The 22,412-nt window shown below is 46.3% G+C and overlaps 1 protein-coding gene and 1 long non-coding RNA gene across 2 annotated transcripts in view; one reads left to right on the forward strand and one right to left on the reverse strand.

Moving 5' to 3' along the window:
- Positions 1-10,568, reverse strand: part of nsrp1 (nuclear speckle splicing regulatory protein 1) — a 32,139-nt gene extending 21,571 nt beyond the window's left edge. Inside the window, exon 1 of the mRNA XM_055658162.1 lies at positions 10,435-10,568. Coding sequence (XP_055514137.1) covers positions 10,435-10,454 — 20 coding nt within the window. The 5' untranslated portion in view covers positions 10,455-10,568. The remainder of the gene's footprint in view (positions 1-10,434) is intronic.
- A 41-nt stretch (positions 10,569-10,609) lies between these two features.
- LOC129710872 (uncharacterized) lies at positions 10,610-20,300 on the forward strand. Its single transcript, XR_008725742.1, has 4 exons — positions 10,610-10,659; positions 18,187-18,335; positions 18,423-18,480; positions 18,937-20,300. It is a non-coding gene; the product is annotated as an uncharacterized LOC129710872 (long non-coding RNA).
- Positions 20,301-22,412: the final 2,112 nt, after the last annotated feature.

Here is a 22,412-nt window from a genome sequence, read left to right on the forward strand (position 1 = left end):
TTTGTCTGACCTCCACATCAGATGCCAAAGATGCAATTTAGGCTTGCAATCATTCCATGTGTTGTACATGCCCGTGCCTGCTACGTACACTGGACTAACCGGAATTTTTGTTTTCATTTAAATGAACCACGCCTGTGACTAGACACCTGCTCTGTCCATTCCCGTGCCAAGTTAGTATTACCAACTCCAGCAAATCTCGCAGCTCGGATATTGACCAGTTAAGAGTCATGGAGAAACAGGCCCTTCGGCCCAACTTATCCATGCCGGTCAAGATGCCCCATCTACGCCAGTCTTATTTGCCCGCTTTTGCTCCATCTCTCTAAACCTTGCCTCTCCATGCACCTCTCCAAATACATTTTGAATGTTGTTATAGTACCTGCCTCAACTACCTCTTCTGACTGCTCGTTCCATGTACCATGTACCCAACACCTCTGACCTTAAACGGATGACCTCCCATCCGTCTCTTTAATCTCCTTAACTCTTTGAAGAGTCAAATTAAACCTGAGCAAATTTTATATGTAATCCCATTCTTCAAAATATGGAAATGAACTGTGTGCTAAGAAACAGATTGAATCTGAAACCAGCTCCCATCTCATAATCTATAAATTTATTTAGTCTGACTGCAATTTTTTCCTTATCAAAGGACTTGCCGAAGCTCCAAAACAGAAGGTTTATCCATTATCTAACTTAATTACAAGAAAATCTTTAAGATCTACTGATGCAACAACACAGCTTGCAAAAACTTTAAATCACAGGAAATGCATTAAGGGTGCTTTATTAGGGCCAATTGTGGCTGTCACACAACACACCACCAGACTTTCAGGAGCCTTGTTTTATGCTGATGATCCTACCCCAATAGGCAAATCCTAACAAGGTATCATCTAGTTTTAGTTTTAGAAATACAGTGCAGAAACAGGCTCTTCAGCCCACCGAGTCTACCCCGACCATCAATCAGGAGGCGGCTCAAACAACAGCGAAGCATCACTCCCTGACAAGCTCAATGCGTTCTACGCACGCTTTGATAGGGGGGGAACACTGTTGTGACCTTTTTGAGCCCCCATTCGACCTGATGGTATTACAGTCACAGTCACAGTGGCTGACGTCAGTAGATCCTTCAGGGGGGTGAACCCTCGGAAAGAGCCCGGACCTGATGGTATACCCGGTCGAGTTCTCAAAACCAATGCAGACCAACTGGCTGGAGTTTTTTTGGACATTTTTAACCTCTCACTTCTGAGGTCTTAGGTTCCCACCTGCTTGAAGAGGGCATCAATAATACCGATGCCCAAGAAGAGTAAGGTGACGTGCCTCAATGACTATCGACCAGTTGCACTAACGTCTGTGGTGATGAAGTGCTTTGAGAGGTTGGTTATGGTGCACATCAACTCCTACCTCGACAAGAACCTCGACCAACTACAATTCGCCTACCGCCACAACAGGTCAACGGAGGATGCGATTTCACTGGCTCTCCACTCTGCATTGGACGCCAGGCTGTTGTTTATAGACCACAGCTCGGCGCTCAATACCATCATCCCCTCCAAGCTGGTTACCACGACCGGCGTCAGGTCAGCTCCTTCTTGGACAACCTGGAGAAGGACGCCAAGACCAAGAGCAGCGTCGTTCATGTTGAGGGTAGAGGGACCAGAAGAGCATCCCTTGTAGCCAGGGTCCAGAGGGCAAGGAGCACCACCACTCCACCTAGGGTCCGTGAGAGGAGGAGTGGCTCTGCTGTCAGCGACCGAAGGACTGGTGAAGGGATCTAGGGAGTAGGCAGGGCTGAAGATATCCTGGTTGGGTTGCTCCTAGGCCTGGCCAACCTGGCCATCCGCGAGTCACGCGCCAGGCACAAGAGGGCTTTGCCCGAGCCAGATGCTTCCCCTTTACCGGGGTTATACAGTAGTTATTAGAATATTTGTAAAATAGTTGTTTGATGATTTTGTAACATGGTGGGTGGGGTGTCACCACGGTTTTGTTTTTTGTTTGGTTTTTGTATCGTGTTGAAATTAAATAAATAATTTTTTGATACAAAAAACAAAACAAAAGCTGGTTACCAAGCTCAGGGAACTGGGTCTCTGCGCATACCTCTGCAATTGGATCCTCTACTTCCTCATCAATGGACCAGTCTGTTGGAATTGGCAGAAATATTTAATCCTCCGTAACAATCAGTACCTCAAGGCTGCGTGCTCAGCCCCCTGCTGTACTCACTCTATACCCATGACTGTGTAGCCGGACATAGTGCGAACTCCATCATCAAGTTCGCCGACGACACCACTGTTGTTGGGCGAATTACAGATGGTGATGAGTCAGAGTATACAAGTGAGATCGACCGATTGAACAAATGGTGCCAGCACAACAACCTGGCTCTCAACTGCCATTCGGCCCATCAAGTCTTCTGACTGTCTACTTTATCTATGCCGCTCATAATTTTATATACTTCTGTCTGATCTCCCCTCAGCCGCCAGCATTCCTGAGGAAACAATCCAAGTCTGTCCAATTTCTCCCTGTAGCTAATACCCTTTAATCCAGGCATCATTCTGGTAAACATCCGCTGCACCCTCTCCAATGCCTCCACATCCTTCCTGTGTTGGGGCCACCAGAACTGCTCACAATACCCCAAATGCAGCCTAACCAACGGTCTTTATCAGTATTGAAATGCCGGCACTTAATCCATATCCCTCCATTCCCTGCATATCCATGTGGCTATCCAAAAGTCACTTAAACACCACTATCGTATTTGCCCCCACCACCACCTCCGGCACAGCGTCACGGGCACCTCTGTGTAAAACATTTGCCCCGCACAGCTCCTTTAAATGTTTCCCCTCGTATCTTCAAGATATCCGCTCTAGCATTGGATTTCTCCATCCTGGGAAAAGGGTCCTTACTGTCAACTCTTAGTTTAGTTTAGTATACTGTCACATGTACCAAGTTACAGTGCATGCAAAATTACATTCGAGCAATCCAGTGTACAGATGCAAAATAAAGGAAAAACATTTAATGTGTTAAAGTACAGTAAAGTCTGATTGAAGATAGTCTGAGGATCTTCAATGAGGTAGATAGTAGCTCAGGACTGTTTTCTGGTTGTTGGTAGGATGTTTCAGTTGCCTGGTAACCTCTGGGAAGAAACTGTCCCTGAATCTGGAGGTGTGCGTTTTCACACTTCTGTACCTTTTGCCCAATGGGAGAGGGGAGAAGAGGGAGTGGCCAGGGTTAGTCTGGTCCTTGATGATGCTGCTGGCCTTGCCGAAGCAGCGTGAGGTGTAGATGGAGGCATTGGAAGGGAGGGTGGTTTGTGCGATGGTCTGGGACGTGTCCTCAATTCTCTGCAATTTCTTGGAAGATTTTGGATGGAGCTGTTCCCAAACCGTGATATGATGCATCCCGATAAAATGCTTTCCACAGTGCATCTGTAGAAGTCGGTGGGAGTGGTTGGGGACATGCCAAACTTGCTAAACCTTCTCAGGAAGTACAGGCGTTGGTGTGCATTCTTGGCCATTTCTTCCCCCATCTATGCCTCTCATCATTTTAGATACTTCTAACAGGTCTGCAGCACCATCCCCATCCAAGCCCAAACTATCAACATACATCTTCCAAAAAACAAGACGAGAATGATCCCAGGAATGAGTGGGTTAACATATGATGAGCGTTTGACAGCACTGGGCCTGTACTCGCTGGGGTTTAGAAGAACTTACAGAATAGTGAAAGGCTTGCATCGACTGGATGTTCAGAGGATGTTTCCACTAGTGGGAGAGTCTAGGACCAGAGATCATAGCCTCAGAATTAAAGAACGTTCCTTTAGGAAGGAGATGAGGAGGAATTTCTTTAGTCAGTGGGTGATGAATATGTGGAATTCATTGCCACAGATGGCTGTGGAGGCCAAGCCAGTGGATATTTTTAAGGCAGAGATAGATTCTTGATTAGAACGGGTCAGGGGTTATGGGGAGATATGGGATTAGGAGGGAGAGATAGATCAGCCATAATTGAATGGCGAGTAAACTTGATGGGCCGAATGGCCAAGTTCTACTCCCGCCCCACATGACCCCATGCATTTTTACAGAGCAACAGCAAATGAGGCAGGACAGGCATACATAGTTCTGGTTTTGAGTTTGCGTTAACATATTTCAATGCTTAAACATATGTGATACAATTTATGTGAATCTCCTCGGTGACCTTTAATTACCTTGCACTAAACGTTATTCCCCTATCATGTATCTGTACACTGTAAATTGCTCGATTGTAATCATGTGTTGTCTTTCTGCTGATTGGATAGCACACAACACAAGCTTTTCACTGTACCTCAGTACACGCGACAATAAACTAAACTGAATTAATAGTATTGACTCTTCCACATTTCCAGAGATGCATCATAGGAAGCAGAATGTATGCTTGCATCACAGCTTGGTTTGGAAACAGCTCTGCCCAAGACTGTAAGAAATTAGAGTTGTGGATGTAGCCCAGTTCATCACACTGACCAAACTCCCCACCACTGACTTAATCTACACTTCATGCTGACTTGGAAAAGCAGCCAACATAATCAAAGACTTGTCCCTGTCCCACCCCAGTCATTCCTTTTTTCTCCATGCTCCTATCCAACAGAAGGTACAGAAGCTTGAAATCGTGCACCACCAGACTGAAGAATAGCTTCTTCCCCTCTGTTATCAGGCTTCTGAACGGTCCTTCCGTAAACTAGAGTACTGTCCAATCCCTGTGTGGTCAATGGACCTTGTCTCTGCAACTGGTGCGCTACAATGCTGAGAACTATATTGCTCACTCTGTATCTTCCCCTTTGCTCCACCCTATTGTACTTGAGTTTGGCTCGATTGTATTTATGTATAGTATTATCTGATCTGTTTGGATAGCATGGCAAACAATGCATTTCTTGGCATTTTGAGTAGATCGACTTGTTCCATATTGTAACGCCCATTATCCATCAGTGGCTGACACTCACCTCCCCTGTAGTGTGTTGCTACGTGTTTGTTTTGCACACCCTGCAAATCAACATTGAGGAATTCACAAAAAGCACGCTGCCCTTCAGCCAGGGTAGACTACTCACTGTTAATAGTTAGTTTTGACCCAATATACCATGGCTTTTTTGAAACTCCAAATCACACCTCTTTCTGGCACACCACACAAAGGGGAGAAATCGGTTTGCATCCAGATGGGACACAAGGAAGAATGGGTCGGGGGGGGGGGGGGGGGGGGGAACCGCTTCGCTGAGCACTTGTGCTTGGTCCGTCAAGGACCACTGGAACCATTTTAATGGAGAGCCTTGTGAATCAGTGTAATTCTTTGCCACAGAAGGCTGTGGATGCCAAGTCAATGCATATTTTTATGGCAAAGATAGATAGATTTGTGATTAATACAGGTGTCAGGGGTTGTCGGGAGAAGGCAGGAGAATGGGGTTAAGAGGGAGATAGATCAGCCATGATTGAATGGCAGAGTAGATTGGATGGGTCGAATGGCCTAATTCTGCTCCCATCACTCATGATCTTTTGAATTCCCCTTCCCTTACCGACCTTTCTGTCCTGGGCCTCCTCCTTTGCCAAAGTGAGGCCATACGCAAACTGGAGGAACAGCACCTCGTATTCCGCTTTGGTAGCTTACAACTCAATGGTTTAAACATGGAATTCCCCAATTCTAGGTAACTAATCTGCCCAACAACCCCCCACTTGATTCTTTAATGTTCTTATCAAAATGAAGAGTTAATCGTTGGCCCGGACAAAAGAGTTATCTACTGTTCCACAACTGCTCCAAACTCAAATTTATCCACACTGAAAAACGCTAGCTATGATAAATTTTCTCAGTCTGTCTCTGGCCCTCGAACGCGTATTACAATCAACTTCAGTAGTTATCACAAAACTGCCCTCCTATTCCAATACAGAGTGAATAGCTTGGATAGAGTGAATGTGGAGAGGATGTTCCACTAGTGGAAGAGTCTTCTAAAAGGATGTACCTTTAGGAAGAAGAGAGGGATTTCTTTAGTCAGAGGGTGGTGAATCTGTGGAATTCATTGCCAGACAGATATGCAGGCCTTCAATGGATATTTTAAGGGGGAGATTGACAGATGCTCGAGTTGTACGGTTGTCAGGGGTTATGGGGAGAAGGAAGGAGAACAGGGGTGAGGGGGAAAGATAGATCAGCCATGATTGAATGGCAGGGTAGATGAGGTAGGCCGAATGGCCTTATTCTGCTCCTCGAACCAATAATCCATACATAACAATCTCAATACCAAGGGAGCCTTAAATTGCCTCCGTTCCTTTAATCTTGTACCCTACAAATGTTTATTATGTGGTATCTTCTAAAAAAAACAGCATTTTTAGTGCCATTTGTAGGAGGAAACGCTGTCCAAGAAACAGAAGTTTACTTAAATACTGTCACTAGTACAGTATCAGCATCTGAAAGGCAAATTCATTGATAGTGTAGGAGTGGCCATTGAACCTGCACTGAACCTAGGTGTTTGTCATAATGTCTGATGCCGCACTGGAGCACCTTGCCAATTAATTCAGAGATCTAACATCAGCCTTCTTTGCTACAGAAGGCTGTGGAGACCAAGTCTGTGGATATTTTTAAGGCAGAGATAGATTCTTGATTAGTACGGGTGTCAGAGGTTATGGGGAGAAGGCAGGAGAATGGGGTTAGGAGGGAGAGATAAATCAGCCATGATTGAATGGCGGAGTAGACTTGATGGGTCTAATTCTACCCCTATTCCTTATGATCCAGCCAAGGGTGGACAAATGCTTTAAAATTGCTGAGTTCTCTACTGATATTCCATATTGCCCACACACCAGCCTTTGGGCAGCACAGTGGCACAGCAGGTAGAACTGCTGCCCCTCACAGTGCCAGAGACCTGAAACGTCACCTATCTATGTTCTTCAGAGATGCTCCCTGACCCACTGAGTAACTCCAGCATGTTGTGCCTCTTTGTACCCTTTATCCCTGCACTGTAGATGGCTTGATTGTCTTTCTATTCACTGGATAGTATGCAAACAAAACCTTTTCACTGTACCACGGCAATAATGAACTAAATATCTTTGGTGTAAAACCAGTATCTGCAGTTCCTTGATAATACAATCAGAAATAAGGTCATAGAGACATACAGCGGAAACAGGCCCTTTGGCCCAACTTGCCTACACCGAATGGTGATCATTTAAGGGCAGAAAGAAGGCTGCAGAGGCCGTGAGGTTTAGTGAAGGAATTCTAGTATCTCCCATCTACACTCGTCCCACCTGCCTACCTTTGGCCCATATCCCTCTAAACCTATCATATCCATGTACCTGTGTATGTTTCTTAAACGTTGCAATAGTACCTGCCTCAACTACCTCCTCTGGCAGCTCGTTCCATACACCCACCACCCTTTGTGAGAAAAAGTTGCCCTGCAGGTTCCTAATAAATCTTTCCCCCCTCACCTTAAACCTATGTCCTTGGGTTCTTAGTGTTTAAGAGGGAACTGCAGATGCTGGAGAATCGAAGGTTACATAGAAAAGCTGGAGAAACTCAGCGGGTGAGACCAAGCGGAGCATCTATGGAGCGAAGGCTCGGTCCGCAATAACCAAGCTGACCTCCCGGTGGCTCAGCACTTCAACTCCCCCTCCCACTCCGCCTCCGACCTCTCTGTCCTGGGTCTCCTCCATGGCCACAGCGAGCAGCACCGGAAATTGGAGGAACAGCACCTCATATTCCGTTTGGGGAGTCTGCACCCCGGGGGCATGAACATCGACTTCTCCCAATTCTGTTAGTCCTTGCTGTCTCCTCCCCTTCCTCAGCTCCCCTGCTGTCTCCTCCCACCCTCCAGCCTTCCGGCTACTCCTCCTTTTCCCTTTCTTGTCCCCACCCACCCCCACCCCTGATCAGTCTGAAGAAGGGTTTCGGCCCGAAACGTTGCCTATTTCCTTCGCTCCATAGATGCTGCTGCACCCGCTGAGTTTCTCCAGCTTTTCTGTGTAACCTCCTTGGGTTCTTACTCTGGATAAGAGACTCTTGTGTGTTTACCCTCTATTGTATGTCTATTCCTCTCATGATTTTGTACACTGGGTACTCGTCCAGGGTTTGACCCTAGGACTTCTTGCACATTAAGCAATTTATCTCTCGAACCGAGAATCATATCAATCTTTTTTTTCTGGAAAGAAAAATGTAAGGTTTTAATATATTTTTTTAAGATACTAAGGTGATACCTAACTATCTGGAAGTCAATAAACTTATGGTGACAGGTAAAAGGAGATTTGTCGGAACTGGGATAGCAAAGAATTGGCATAGAATGAGAAATGTATTAATTATGTAATCCTCCAATTATTCTGCCCAGTGTTCAAACACACACTAGGACTCCATTTTATTTTCCTAGGGTCAGAGTTATAATATTAATAATAATACATTTTATTTATGGGCGCCTTTCAAGAGTCTCAAGAACACCTTACAAAAATTTAGCAGGTAGAGGAAAAACATGTAAGGGGAATTAAATAAATAGTAGAAACATGAGTAGTATACAAAGTAAAGACAGAATTCAATTCAAAACACAATACGAGGCAATTAATGCACAGATGAAAAGGGAGGGGGACGTGGGACTAAGGATAGGCAGAGGTGAAGAGATGGGTCTTGAGGCGGGACTGGAAGATGGTGAGGGACACGGAATTACGGATCAGTTGGGGGAGGGAGTTCCAGAGCCTGGGAGCTGCCCTGGAGAAGGCTCTGTCCCCAAAACTGCGGAGGTTGGACGTGGATGGAGAGGAGACCGGCTGATGTGGATCTGAGGGACCGTGAGGGTTGGTAGGGGGAGAGGTCAGTGAGATATGGAGGGGCCAGATGGTGGAGGGCTTTGTAGGTGTTTTTGGCAGTGTTAAACCTATAACCTTCTGCCATTGCAAAAACTACTCAATACTAAACTTATGAACACACAAACAGCACCTTTTAAAAATGATACACACAAGGAACTGCAAAAAAACATTATAGGAGAAGAATTAGGCCATTCAGCCTATCAAGTCTATTCCACCATTCAATCATGGCGGATCTCTTTCTCTCAACCCCTTTCTCCTGCCTTCTCTCCATAACCCCGGACAACTATACTAATCAAGAAGCTGGAAGATTATAAATGCTGGAATCATGAGCAAAACACAAAGTGCTGGAGGAACTGAGCAAGTCAGGCAGCATTTTTAGACTTTACTTAGACTTTAGATGAACAGCATGGTAACAGGCTCTTATAGCACTATCCTACATAGCACTATACTACATACAATTTACAGAAGCCAATTAACCTATAAATCTGTACGTCGTTAGAATGTGGGAGGAAACCAGAGCACCTGGAGAAAACCCACGCAGGTCACGGGGAGAACTTACAAACTCCGCACAGACGGCACCCGTAGTCAGGATCGAACCCGGGTCTCTGGCGCCGTTAGGCAGCAACTCTACCACTGCACCACCCGTCGTGAAGGGAATTGGTAGATGATGTTATGGGTCAAGGTCCGCTGAGTTACTCCAGCATTTTGTGTTTATCTTCAGTGTAATCCAACAGCTGCAGTTCCTTCCTACACAACTCAAGATCTGTCCCTTGGATCGGAGAAGCTTAGAGGGATACGGGACAAATGGAACTAGTCTCTCTGGGGCATCACGGTTGCCGTGGACATGTTAGAAACATAGAAAATAGGTGCAGGAGTAGTTCATTTGGCCCTTCGAGCCTGCACCATTCGCCATTCAATATGATCATGGCTGATCATCCAACTCAGTATCCTGTACCTGCCTTCTCTCCATACCCCCTGATCCCTTTAGCCACAAGGGCCACATCTAACTCCCTCTTAAATATAGCCAATGAACTGTGGCCTCAACTACCTTCTGTGGCAGAGAATTCCAGAGACATTAAAACCGAGATGAGAAGAACTTTTTTCACACAGAGAGTGAGTGGTGAATCTCTGGAACTCTCTGCCACAGAGGGTAGTTGAGGCCACAGTTCATTGGCTATATTTAAGAGGGAGTTAGATGTGGCCCTTGTGGCCAAGGGGATCAGAGGGTATGGAGAGAGAAGGCAGGTACAGGATACTGAGTTGGATGATCAGCCATGATCATATTGAATGGCGGTGCAGGCTCGAAGGGCCGAATGGCCTCTACTCCTGCACCTAATTTCTATATTTCTATGTTGGGCCGAAGGGCCTGTTTACAGTGTTGGACGCAACTGCAGAGGCAGGTTTACAACATGAAGAAGGGTCTCGACCCGAAACGCCACCCATTCCATCTCTCTGTAGATGCTGGACCTGTGTCTGTGTTGTGTGGCTCCAAAATATAATTTAAAAAGGGATATGAGGGAGTTGCTGGAGTTACATAAACTACACTGGATGTAAATGGCATTGTCCCCACCCAATTCCACAGGCCCCGGGTTACGGATTCCCTCTCCCTCTCCCCCCACACACACACACACAGGGCCCCGGGGCCGCTCCCTCCCGCCGGTCGGTCACTCACTGCCTGCCGGGGGCCGCCATAGGCCCAACTCTCGCCGCCGCCGCTTCCCGCCGCCTGTGTCGGCCTTGACTCCACTCGACTCGAGGCGGCTCCGGTGGGGGAGGGGCAAGGGGCCCGCGTCCTCACGTCACGCCACGTCACGTCACGACGCTCCTCGACGTCACGTTGCGCCGCGCTCACTGCGTCATCACGCCGGCCGACGCTCGCCCCCGCCCCGGGCCTGAGGTAACTCCCGCCCCCGCCGCTCGTCGTCGATCCGTCACGCCGTTCCCTCCCCCAGTCTCTGTACACCGAATATTATAGAGGAGGCCCCAACACCAACACCATCACCAACACCAACACCAACAGCCCCAACACCAACACCACCAACACCATCAACACCAACACCAACAACACCAACACCATCAACACCAACACCAACTCCCCAACACCAACAGCCCCAACACCAAACACCAACATCAACACCAACACCAACACCAACACCAACACCAACACCAACACCAACACCATCAACACCATCAACACCAACACCAACAGCCCCAACACCATCAACACCAACACCAACACCATCAACACCAACACCAACACCAACACCATCACCCCCAACACCAACAACACCAACACCATCAACACCATCACCATCAACACACCATCACCATCAACACCAACTCCACCATCTCCCCCATCACCACCCTCTCCCCCATCACCACCATCTCCACCCTCCACACCCTCTCCACCATCCACACCCTCTCCACCATCCACACCATCACCACCATCAACACCATCACCACACCACCACCAACACCACCGCCACCAACACCAACACCAACACCACCACCCCCAACACCAACAACCACCACCACCACCACCAACCCCACCACCAACACCACCCAACACCAACACCAACACCAACACCCCCAACAACACCAACAACACCAACACCACACACCACCATCACCATCAACACCAACACCAACACCAACACCAACACCACCAACAACACACCAACACACACCTCGCACACACCCGGCGTGGCAAAAAATGGCCACACACACAATCGCCATCACCAGCCACAACCTTTGACTGACATGGGGGGGGGGGGGGGGGGAAACAGTGCACCCAGAGATAAGTTTATTTGGCACTTCCATCACACATACACCAATGGATGTTTATGTACAATGTAAATTATGTTGTGTCTTGGGTCTCTTTGTGTGTAATGTATGGCTGCAGAAACGGCATTTCATTTGGACCTCCAGGGGTCCAAATGACAATTAAATAGAGTATTGACTATTGACATCAACAACAACAACACCAACACCAACACCCCAACACCAACACCAACACACCAACCCCAACACCAACACCACACACACCAACACACCAACAACACCACCACACCACACCACACCAACACAACACCAACACAACACCAACACACACAACACACAACACCAACACCAACACCACCACCCACAAAACAACACCAACAGCACCCAACACACCACACACCAACACCACACACACACCAACACCATCAACATCAACAACACACAACACCAACAACACCAACACCAACCAACACCAACACCACAACACCACACAACACCAACAACAACCCCAACACCAACAACAACACCACCAACACCATCACCACCAACAACACCAACAACACCAACACCAACACCATCAACATCAACAACACCAACACCAACAACACCAACAACACCAACAATACCAACAGCCCCAACACCAACACCAACACCATCAACACCAACAACACCAACGCCAACAACATCAACATCAACAACATCACCACCAACACCATCACCACCAACACCAACACCAACACCATCAACACCAACACCATCAACACCAACACCAACAACACCAACACCATCACCCCCAACACCAACACCAACACCAACACAACACAACACAACACACACACACACACAAACACCAACACACACACCACACACACACACAACACCACACAACACACACACACCAACACCACACACCAAACACCAACAACACCATCAACACAACAACACCAACACCACAACCACACACAACACAACAGCCCCAACACCAACAACCAACAACAAACACCAACACACACACACCAACACCAACACACACCAACACCAACACCAACACACACAACACACACAACAACACAACACACAACACCAACACACAAAACACCACACCAACACACCAACACCAACACCAACAACACCAACACCAACACCACACCACCACCACCAACACCATCAACACCAACACCAACACCAACACCAACAACACCACCACACCATCAACAACATCAACACCACCACCAACACCATCACCACCACCAACACCATCACCATCACCAGCATCACCACCACCACCACCACCATCACCAACACCAACACCAACAGCCCCAACACCAACACACCACATCAACACCAACACAACACAACACCAACACCACACCAACAACACCACACCAACACCAACAACACACACAACACCAACAACACCAACAACACCAACACACAACAACACCAACACCAACACAACCAACACCCAACACACACACCCACCACACCATCAACACCACACACACCACCACCACACACCACACCACACACACATCAACAACACACACCAACACAACACACCACAACACCAACACACACCAACACCACCACCACCACAACACCAACACACAACACCAACACCAACACCAACAACAACCAACACAACACAACACACCACACAACACCACCACCACACCAACACACACACCAACACCAACACAACAACAACAACACCAACACAAAACACCAACACAACAACACCAACACCAAACATCAACAACACACCAACACCACACCAACACCACCACCAACACACACAACACAACAACACCACACAACACAACACCAACACACAACACAACACCATCAACAACAACAACACCAACACCAACACCAACACCAACAACACCATCAACATCAACAACACCACCACCCACACCACCAAGAAAAACAACACAAACACCACCAACACCACAACAACACCACACCAACACACAACACCACACCAACACCACAACACACCAACACCACACAACACCACAACAACAACAACACACACCAACACCACACCAAACACACCAACAACACCATCAACAACAACACACCACACACAACACACACCAACACCACACCAACACACAACACCAACACCAACACCAACACCAACACCACCAACACCAACACCACCAACACCAACACCACCACCACCACCAACACCAACACCAACAACACCAACAACACCAACAACACCAACACCATCAACACCAACACCACCAACACCAACACCAACACCAACACCAACACCACAACACCAACAACACCAACACCAACAACAACACCAACACAACACCAACAACAACAACACCAACAACACACAACAACAACAACAACACCAGCAACACCACAACACCAACACCAACAACACCAACACCAACACCACCAACACCAACACCAACACCATCAACACCACACCAACACCAACACCAACACCAACACCAACACCATCAACATCAACACCAACACCAACACCATCAACACCAACAACACAACAACACCAACAACAACAACAACAACACCAACACCAACAACACCACCAACACCATCAACACCAAACACCAACAACAACAACACCAACACCAACACCATCAACACCATCACCATCAACACCAACACAACACCAACACCAACAACATCAACACCAACCAACACCACCAACACCAACAACACCAACACCAACAACACAACAACACCAACACCAACAACACCAACACAACACCACCAACACCACACATCACCAACAACACCAACAACAACACCAACACCAACAACACCAACACCAACACCAACAACACACACAACATCAACACCAACACCAACACCAACACCACCACCACACCAACAACAACACCAACACCAACACCAACAGCCCCAACACCAACAGCCCCAACACCAACAGCCCCAACATCAACAACACCAACACCAACACCAACACCAACACCAACACCATCAGCAACAGCCCCAACACCAACAGCCCCAACAACATCACCCTGCCACAGAGGGTAGTTGAGGCCACAGTTCATTGGCTATATTTAAGAGGGAGTTAGATGTGGCCCTTGTGGCTAAGGGGATCAGGGGGTATGGAGAGAAGGCAGGGATAGGATACTGAGTTGGATGATCAGCCATGATCATATTGAATGGCGGTGCAGGCTCGAAGGGACGAATGGCCTACTCCTGCACCTATTGTCTATGTTTCTATGTCTATCACCATCAACACCATTAATTCATGCTGAGTAATGTGGCGTTTTTTCATCGTTTATAATGTGTATTTTTAGTAAAAGTCAGGAAACATTGTTAGATATGATTGCTAACAATGTTCACTGAAGGAGGAGGGGGGTGGGTGGGGAAGCAGTAGGACCCAGCAGAGTCAGACCACGTGGTGTCTGCATCGTGGAGTGCTTAGGCTAGGTATGTTACAAAACCTACCTGAATCGTAATTGGGAATCTGCCCAAAGCCATGTCCGCGATTTTGGCGCTGTTTGGAGGGGGCGGGTTTAAAACGCGATTTTTACTAGGCTGTTCTAATCGCAGATGTTCAGCCTAGTAAATCATTAACGAAAAATCGCTGCAAGACCCGGTCGCAAAAGGTATTATTAATTTTATAAGCCTCGATAATATAGTTATAATAGTTTTAAAATTACTCTCTCATTCCGCAACCTCTCGCAGCCCCAGGGTTTTATAAAGCAAACAATTAAAGGTATGTACCTTATTTTTACATTAAATGGGGCATGTATATAACCTTGTATATAAAGTTATCTATAGCGAATAGTTCATTTTGGGCTTTTTATATCCCGCAGTATTTTTCTCGGCATTTGAGGGCGCTAATCCAGCGCGATGTGAACGTTCTAAACCAGCGCGCTCACAGGAACCCACTAGAAAGCCGATTTAAATGGGCATTTATTTACAGCAATTGAACACTAAATTCCTTCCATTTGGCCTATAAATTAATGTAAATTAGATATAAAAATCATGTTATATTGTGAATTATTTGTGAATAATCTTTGGACACTTAGGCTATTTAAAAATGTTAATCTTTCCTTAAGAAATGGACTTTTGACTATCCAAGATCACAGCTTTTTTGTAATGTCCATTGAAAATCAATAGGGAACAAGATGCTAATTTCCGAGTATGAAAATGGCCATAACCTTTTTAATACGAGATATGAAAGTGAATTTGGTGTCAAATTAAACTTATTGTTATGCTTTATCTGATGGGATAAATTGCAGACTTGATTTATAAAATCTCAAAATTTTGTAACATTGCTACTTAGGCCTAGTGCTAAGGTTGGAACGCTGGTGAGTTGACGGCGGAGGAGAGGCGAGGGTCGGCAGAGTCGCTGGTGGAGGCCTGAGGTGGGGGCTGGAGTAGAGATACGGGTCGGCGGCAGTAGCATTCATGTACGGGGAGACAGTGAATGTCGGCAACAGCGGCAGTGGCCCTGCCCGGCGAGGTGGTGAGAGTTGGCAGCCGCGGCAGTTTCGGTAGTCCGGGCCCAGGTTTGGCCGCTGGGTAAGTGAATGGGTGAGTGAGTGTGTGTTTGAGTGAGTGAGTGGGTGGGTGTGTGGGTGTGTGAGTGTCTTCTTCTTGCGTATGGCGTGCACAGCCTAAAGTTGTAGGACAACTTGTTCTTTTTGATCTTATTTGATTGTGCACGCCGGGTTGATTGCATTCGTCGAAACAGGCGGACCACGTGAAGGTTGCAATCTCCCACCCCTGTGTGAGTGTGAGTGAGTGTGAAGGCCCAGAGCTGCAGGAGGGTCAGGGCGAGTTGGTGCTGGGCCGCCACCCCTACAAAAATACATGATTACTGTCTTTTTCTTTACTTGCTCGATAATTATATTTCATGATAGTTAGTGAGTGTAACTGTGCAATATTTTGTCATATTATCAAATTAAGTATTATATGTTTTATTGTACTAGCTATACACCGGGATGTAGTGATAGGCTATAATCTTGTTTGACCCTTTTGGGAGACTAGCTTGCCCCTCCAGCAAAACCTGAAATGATGCCCCTGTTTGACAGCTCCGGCACCTAAAAAATTAGCACTGGTCACAGACTCCCCATGTATCATACAATAATGAAGAGTAAAATCTAAGCTTCAAGCTCATGTAGGTGTTTCTAATAAATAGGGGGGGGGGGGGGGGGTTGTCTTCAACTGTGGAGCTTTCTGGGGCAAGTCTGTGTAGCTAGGTAGGACCACGTGGCTGGAACATACCTATTGTCAGTGTACGGAAAGCATTAACTGCACTGTTCTCTCTCTCCGAGTGTGTGAAAGCTCACACACACACACTGCAGGCACAATGCATTCCCCATGCACAAGGCATGCATGCACCATGGAGCTCAAAATCTCCAGCTCCGTACATGCACTATACTGTGTGCATGTACTATGTATGCATGTATGTATGTCTATGAACACCGGACAATTTCATTTTCTCTTACAGGGGCGTGTAAGGTATTAGAGTGATACATTGCTGGTAATATAGGCATGAAAGTACTCTGCTAAACTTGTTTCTTCTACAAAAATGACATCTTCACTTCCAATAAAATAAGAAAGAAACGACTATAGCAAATCTTATAAAAATCCTCTTGGCACATGCAATAAATCTACTCAAGCACCCATCTGCTGAATGTACCAGTCTCTACTGATCTACAACTATGACATACATATTCATAAGCTGCCAGGTTGCTTGTGTGTATGATACGAAGTCAAGAAAGTTTTTTTCTGATGCTGGCCCCTAATTACTGATCGGAGAAGACTTGGATTCAGAGTGGGAAATGATCATGCAACAAAAGTCATGACGGCCATGAAAGTTCTCTCCAGTCACTGACAGATTTCAGCAAACAGCAATGCCGGGAAGTTGTATGTTTAACACTAGATGGATCCATGATCCAAAGTGGATTGCTAAAGCTGACATACATCATGCCAAATGTCGGCTCTGTCATAAGACAATAGACTTGGCCTGCATGTGTGAATCGGCACTCACTAGTCATGGAAAAGGAGCTAAACGCCAAAAGTTATTAGCTGCCCTATGTGAAGAAAACCAGAGCAAGATGATCATAATCATTCTTTACAAGAGACTCAAGCTCAGCCGCTCCCACAACTGCCCATAAACCACCAGATGCAGCTCCTTCATCCTCATCAGACTCGGGGACTATACCACCGAGTAGCAAGCCCCATGCACGATCAGCTCCAGCGTCATTAGCCAGCAACATGGATACATTAAAAGCCGGATAACGGTGGCTATTGAGGCACGTGACAGCACACAATAGTTACGAATCATCTGAGGATGCGGGTGAACTGTTCAGGGTGATGTTTCCTGATAGCGAGATAGCCTGCAGGCTTCACTATGGTGAGGAAAAAACCTCCTATTTATCTATCTTTGGGTTGGCACCACACTTTAAAGATTTGTTGACATTGCGTTTAAATAGACAATAGGTGCAGGAGTAGGCCATTCGGCTGTTCGAGTAAGCACCGCCATTCAATGTGATCACGGCTGATCATCCCCAACCAATACCCCGTTCCTGCCTTCTCCCCATATCCCCTGACTCCGCTATCTTTAAGAGCCCTCGCAAGCTAAAGAACAGGATCATTATGTCCTCTCTTCTAGGATCTCAGTTTATGGGGCATGGATCATCTGAAATCATGGTGGAAAAATTCCATCTGGGTCTTGGTGATTTGCCATTGAGGAATCTAGTGCAAATCTCTATGGATGGACCAAATGGCAACAGGAAGTCTCACCGCCTGTTACAAGCAGAGGTAGGCTATGTCTAGTTTATCGTTTTTCATAATTATTTCGTATTGGTCTAGATCCACTATTTTTATTGTTATTATCATTATTTTCAGCATCTAAACTTCTATGTATAAATAATAAAATTCGACAATGAGTCCACTTATTGGGAAGGTGAGTAGGCGTGGAGCAACACCTACAATGCTAACGGTACATTCATGTTAAATTTACTTGACGATTTCATGACCAAAATGTGCAAGTACCTTTTGCATAAGGCAACTTTTAGTTACAAAAGTGTATTTTGATGCTATAGTTGACATATCAACTGGAATAATTGGTATTCAAGGTGATAGGCAGCGAGCCAATTTGGACTTCATTGAAAGTATTCAGGTACAATTTTGTGAAAATTGTGTTTGTAATTTTCAAGATATGAATGGATGTGCATTTCCACATGATTGCCTGAAATACTGACATATTTTTGCCTTCTGACTTTGTGCTCAGCCATGACAGCTTTCATTTCAGACAGTGTACTTTGTTTAGTGGGTATTGCACCACCTTTATTATTGTTTACTTCACCTTCTCCTTCCTTTTACCCTTTTGTTGCAAATTTGCAATTGTTGGAAATTGAAGCAGGTGGATTTGGGGTTCTTTACCGAGGAGAAACTGAAAGGGGGCAACAACATCAATGTCAGAAGAGCCTTGGAGTTCCGTATTGCATGTAGAGACTTTCTAAAACAACAGTTGGAGAGGTGCTTGAGAAATCGCCCATCCAGTACTCCTTAGCTCGGACAATGGTTTGCCTTGACCCCGAGAAGATGGCATCAGAAAATACAGAACAATTAAGATGAAATTCCTCCTGAAGATCCTGCTGGAATCAAAGCTAGTGAATGAGAGTAATAGCGAGGATATCATTGGGCAGTATAAGCTATTCCTTGAACACGAGGCAAAGAGCTCCTCCTTCAAGAACTTTAATTATTCCTCACACAGAGTTGACACATTGCCTCAAGAGACTATGGGTAAGTCCAGCATACAGAAAGATCTGGAAGACAGTTGAGATGTTACTCCTACTTTCTCATGGCCAAGCCACTATCATCAAGTGGAAACTGACAACCTCTGTGTGGACTCACATGTTGTACAGCGTATTATCCAAAGATTATAGAGCAGAGCAAGGTGCGCCACTCTGCGAAAAGAGCATAGTATGACATGGGTATGACATGACGCCATTTTATTGAGCTGTAATTTACAATATTAATAAAATTTACAATAATATTAACTAAATATGTGAAGTGATCGATGCTCCATAAAACACTGTTCCCGCTCAGTCCTACCTGAACTCCCGGTGGCTCAGCACTTCAACTCCCCCTCCCATTCCCAATCCGACCTCTCTGTCCTGGGTCTCCTCCATTGCCAGAGTGAGCAACACCGGAAATTGGAGGAACGGCACCTCATATTCCGCCTGGGTTGCTTGCGTTCGGTTGGCATGAACATTGAATTCTCCCAATTTTGCTAGCACTTGCTGTCCCCTCCCCTTCCTTAACCCTCGAGCTATCTCCTCCCTTCCCCCCACCCTCGGGCTCCTCCTCCTCCCTTTTTCCTTCCTTCTTCCCCCCCACCCCCCATCAGTCTGAAGAAGGGTTTCGGCCCGAAACGTCGCCCATTTCCTTCGCTCGATAGATGCTGCTGCACCCGCTGAGTTTCTCCAGCATTTCTGTGTACCTTCTGTTCCCTATAACACTGATTACACCAAAGATGATTGAGCGGATCAATCTTTGGAATGGATTACACCAAAGATACTAGAGGAGCATTGCCCGCTGCCTCCCTCGGGAGTGCCGACCGTGGGCAGACGCTTGAGGCTATCCCGCCAGCCGCCTTCATCTGGTATCGGGGAGACCGAGAATCAGTCCTGGGTCAACTCAGGAGTGGAGGAAACGTCCTCTTCCCCCAAAGATACTAGAGAAGCCTCTAGTGTCTTTGCTTTTCCCTGCGACCTGATGTAAGAGCAGATTGTAGAACAGTGGATTCCGTCCCCACTACCAAAGATGTCGTGTTTGGCATAAACAAATGGCTGCCGTGACGTTCCGTTACGTACTACACGTCAGTCCATTGGATTTCGGAGGGGTGGTCTATCTTACTCTGCTCTATAATCTTTGGTATTATCCGTCACCATGCGGCATCGGTCGGAGGTTACAAGAACATAGTAAGTAAATAAGTCAATTTTATTTATATAGCATATTTAAATCGACTCGTGTTGAAACCAAAGTGCTTTACATAAAATAAATAATTAAGTTTCCGTACATCCATAGAAAAATGTAACTTCTTTCAGCTTCCAGTGCATGCCACAGGTATATTCTTTCTCCTTTATGCTGACTCATCACCTCGTGTGATACGTGTAACAACAGTGGTGTCATTGACATTGGAGCTGTGGCTGGCTGATGGGTGAATATCATCACGTGGCCTTATCACTCGCGTTGGAATCTGCTCATTATTGACACACTTCAGCTCAGTTACTGGCCAACTGAAACATCCTACCGCAACCAGAGAGCAGTTTTAAACTTCTGATAATAGACACAAAGAGCCGGGGTAACTCAGCGGGTCAGATATCATCTCTGGAAAAAAGGAATAGCTGACGTTTTGCGGTCGAGACCCTTCTTCAGACAGGGAAGGGTCTCGACCCAAAATGTCACCGATTCCTTTTCTCGAGATGCTGTCTGACTTGCTGAGTTACTCCAGCTTTTTGAGTCTATCTTCTTGTTTAAACCAGCATCAGCAGTTCCTTCCTACACATTCCTGAACTACTATTGGACCATCTTTGATCGGACTTAGCTGGATTTACCTTGCACTAAACATTATCCCCTCATCATGTATCTGCACACTGTGAATGGATCGATTGTAATCATGTATTGTCTTTCCGCTGACTTGTTAGCACGCAACAAAAGCTTTTCACTGTACCTCGGTATGCGTGACAATTAACTGGACTTTAAAGATGTCTTTTTGTGATTTGAGGAATGCTTAAGATGATCTGTATAATAGATTATTTCAATCTAGAGGGCTTAGCATTAGGGTAAGAGAGGAAAGGGGATGTGTGACGCTTGTTTTTACACGGGGTAGTGGGTGCCTGGAACGTGTTGCCAGGGGTGGTGGTGGAGGTTTTTGAAGAGGAGATGCAGGGAATAGAAGGATATTGATCGCGTGCCCGCAGAGGAGATTAGTTTAATTTGGCATCATGTTCAACACAGACATTGTAGGCCAAAGGGCCTGTTCCTGTATCATACAGTGTGGGAACAGACCTTTCAGCCCAACTTGCCCATGCTGACCAGCATGTCCCATCTACACTAGTCCCACCTGCCTGCTTTTGGCCCATATCCTTCTAAACCTGTCCAGTCCATCGGTTAATTAAAGACACAATTTTAGTTTAAAAATGTTTAAAGAATGAATGATTTTTGAAGTTTTGAACGTGGGCTTACAGGAGAATCTTGGTACCAAGCATCATTATATCGCCCACATTTAACTCCCCCTCCCATTCCCACACTGACTTTTCTGTCCTGGGCCTCCTCCATTGTCAGAGTGAGGCCCAGTGCAAATTGGAGGAACACTTCAGACACAAAATGCTGGAGTAACTCAGCGGGACAGGCCACATCTCTGGAGAGATGGTATGGGTGTCGTTTCGCGTCGAGAACAACATCTCATATTTTGCTTGGGCAGCTTATACCTAGCGGTATGAATATTGACTTCTCCAACTTCAAGTAACCCTTGCCTTCCCTCTCTCTCCATCCTTCCCCCTTCCCAATTCTCCGACCAGCCTGACTGTCCTCATTTACATTTTATATCTGTTTGCTTTGTTGTTACCTTCTGCTAGCTAACAATGATCCATTCTATGGTAGACAAAAAATGCTGGAGAAACCCAGTGTGGCAGCATCTTTGGAGAGAAGGAATTGGCGACATTTTCGTTCGAGACCCTTCTTCAGACTGATCCATTCTACATGTTCCTTGGTCTCCATCCCCTTTGTCACGTTTTCACACCTCGCATTTCCTTATCTCTGTATCTCCCACTCCCCTGATTCAGTCTGAAGAAGAGTCTCAACCTGCAACGTCACCCATTCCTTCTC

The sequence above is a fragment of the Leucoraja erinacea genome, chromosome 28 (genome assembly GCF_028641065.1).
Source record: "Leucoraja erinacea ecotype New England chromosome 28, Leri_hhj_1, whole genome shotgun sequence".
Taxonomy (NCBI): domain Eukaryota; kingdom Metazoa; phylum Chordata; class Chondrichthyes; order Rajiformes; family Rajidae; genus Leucoraja; species Leucoraja erinaceus.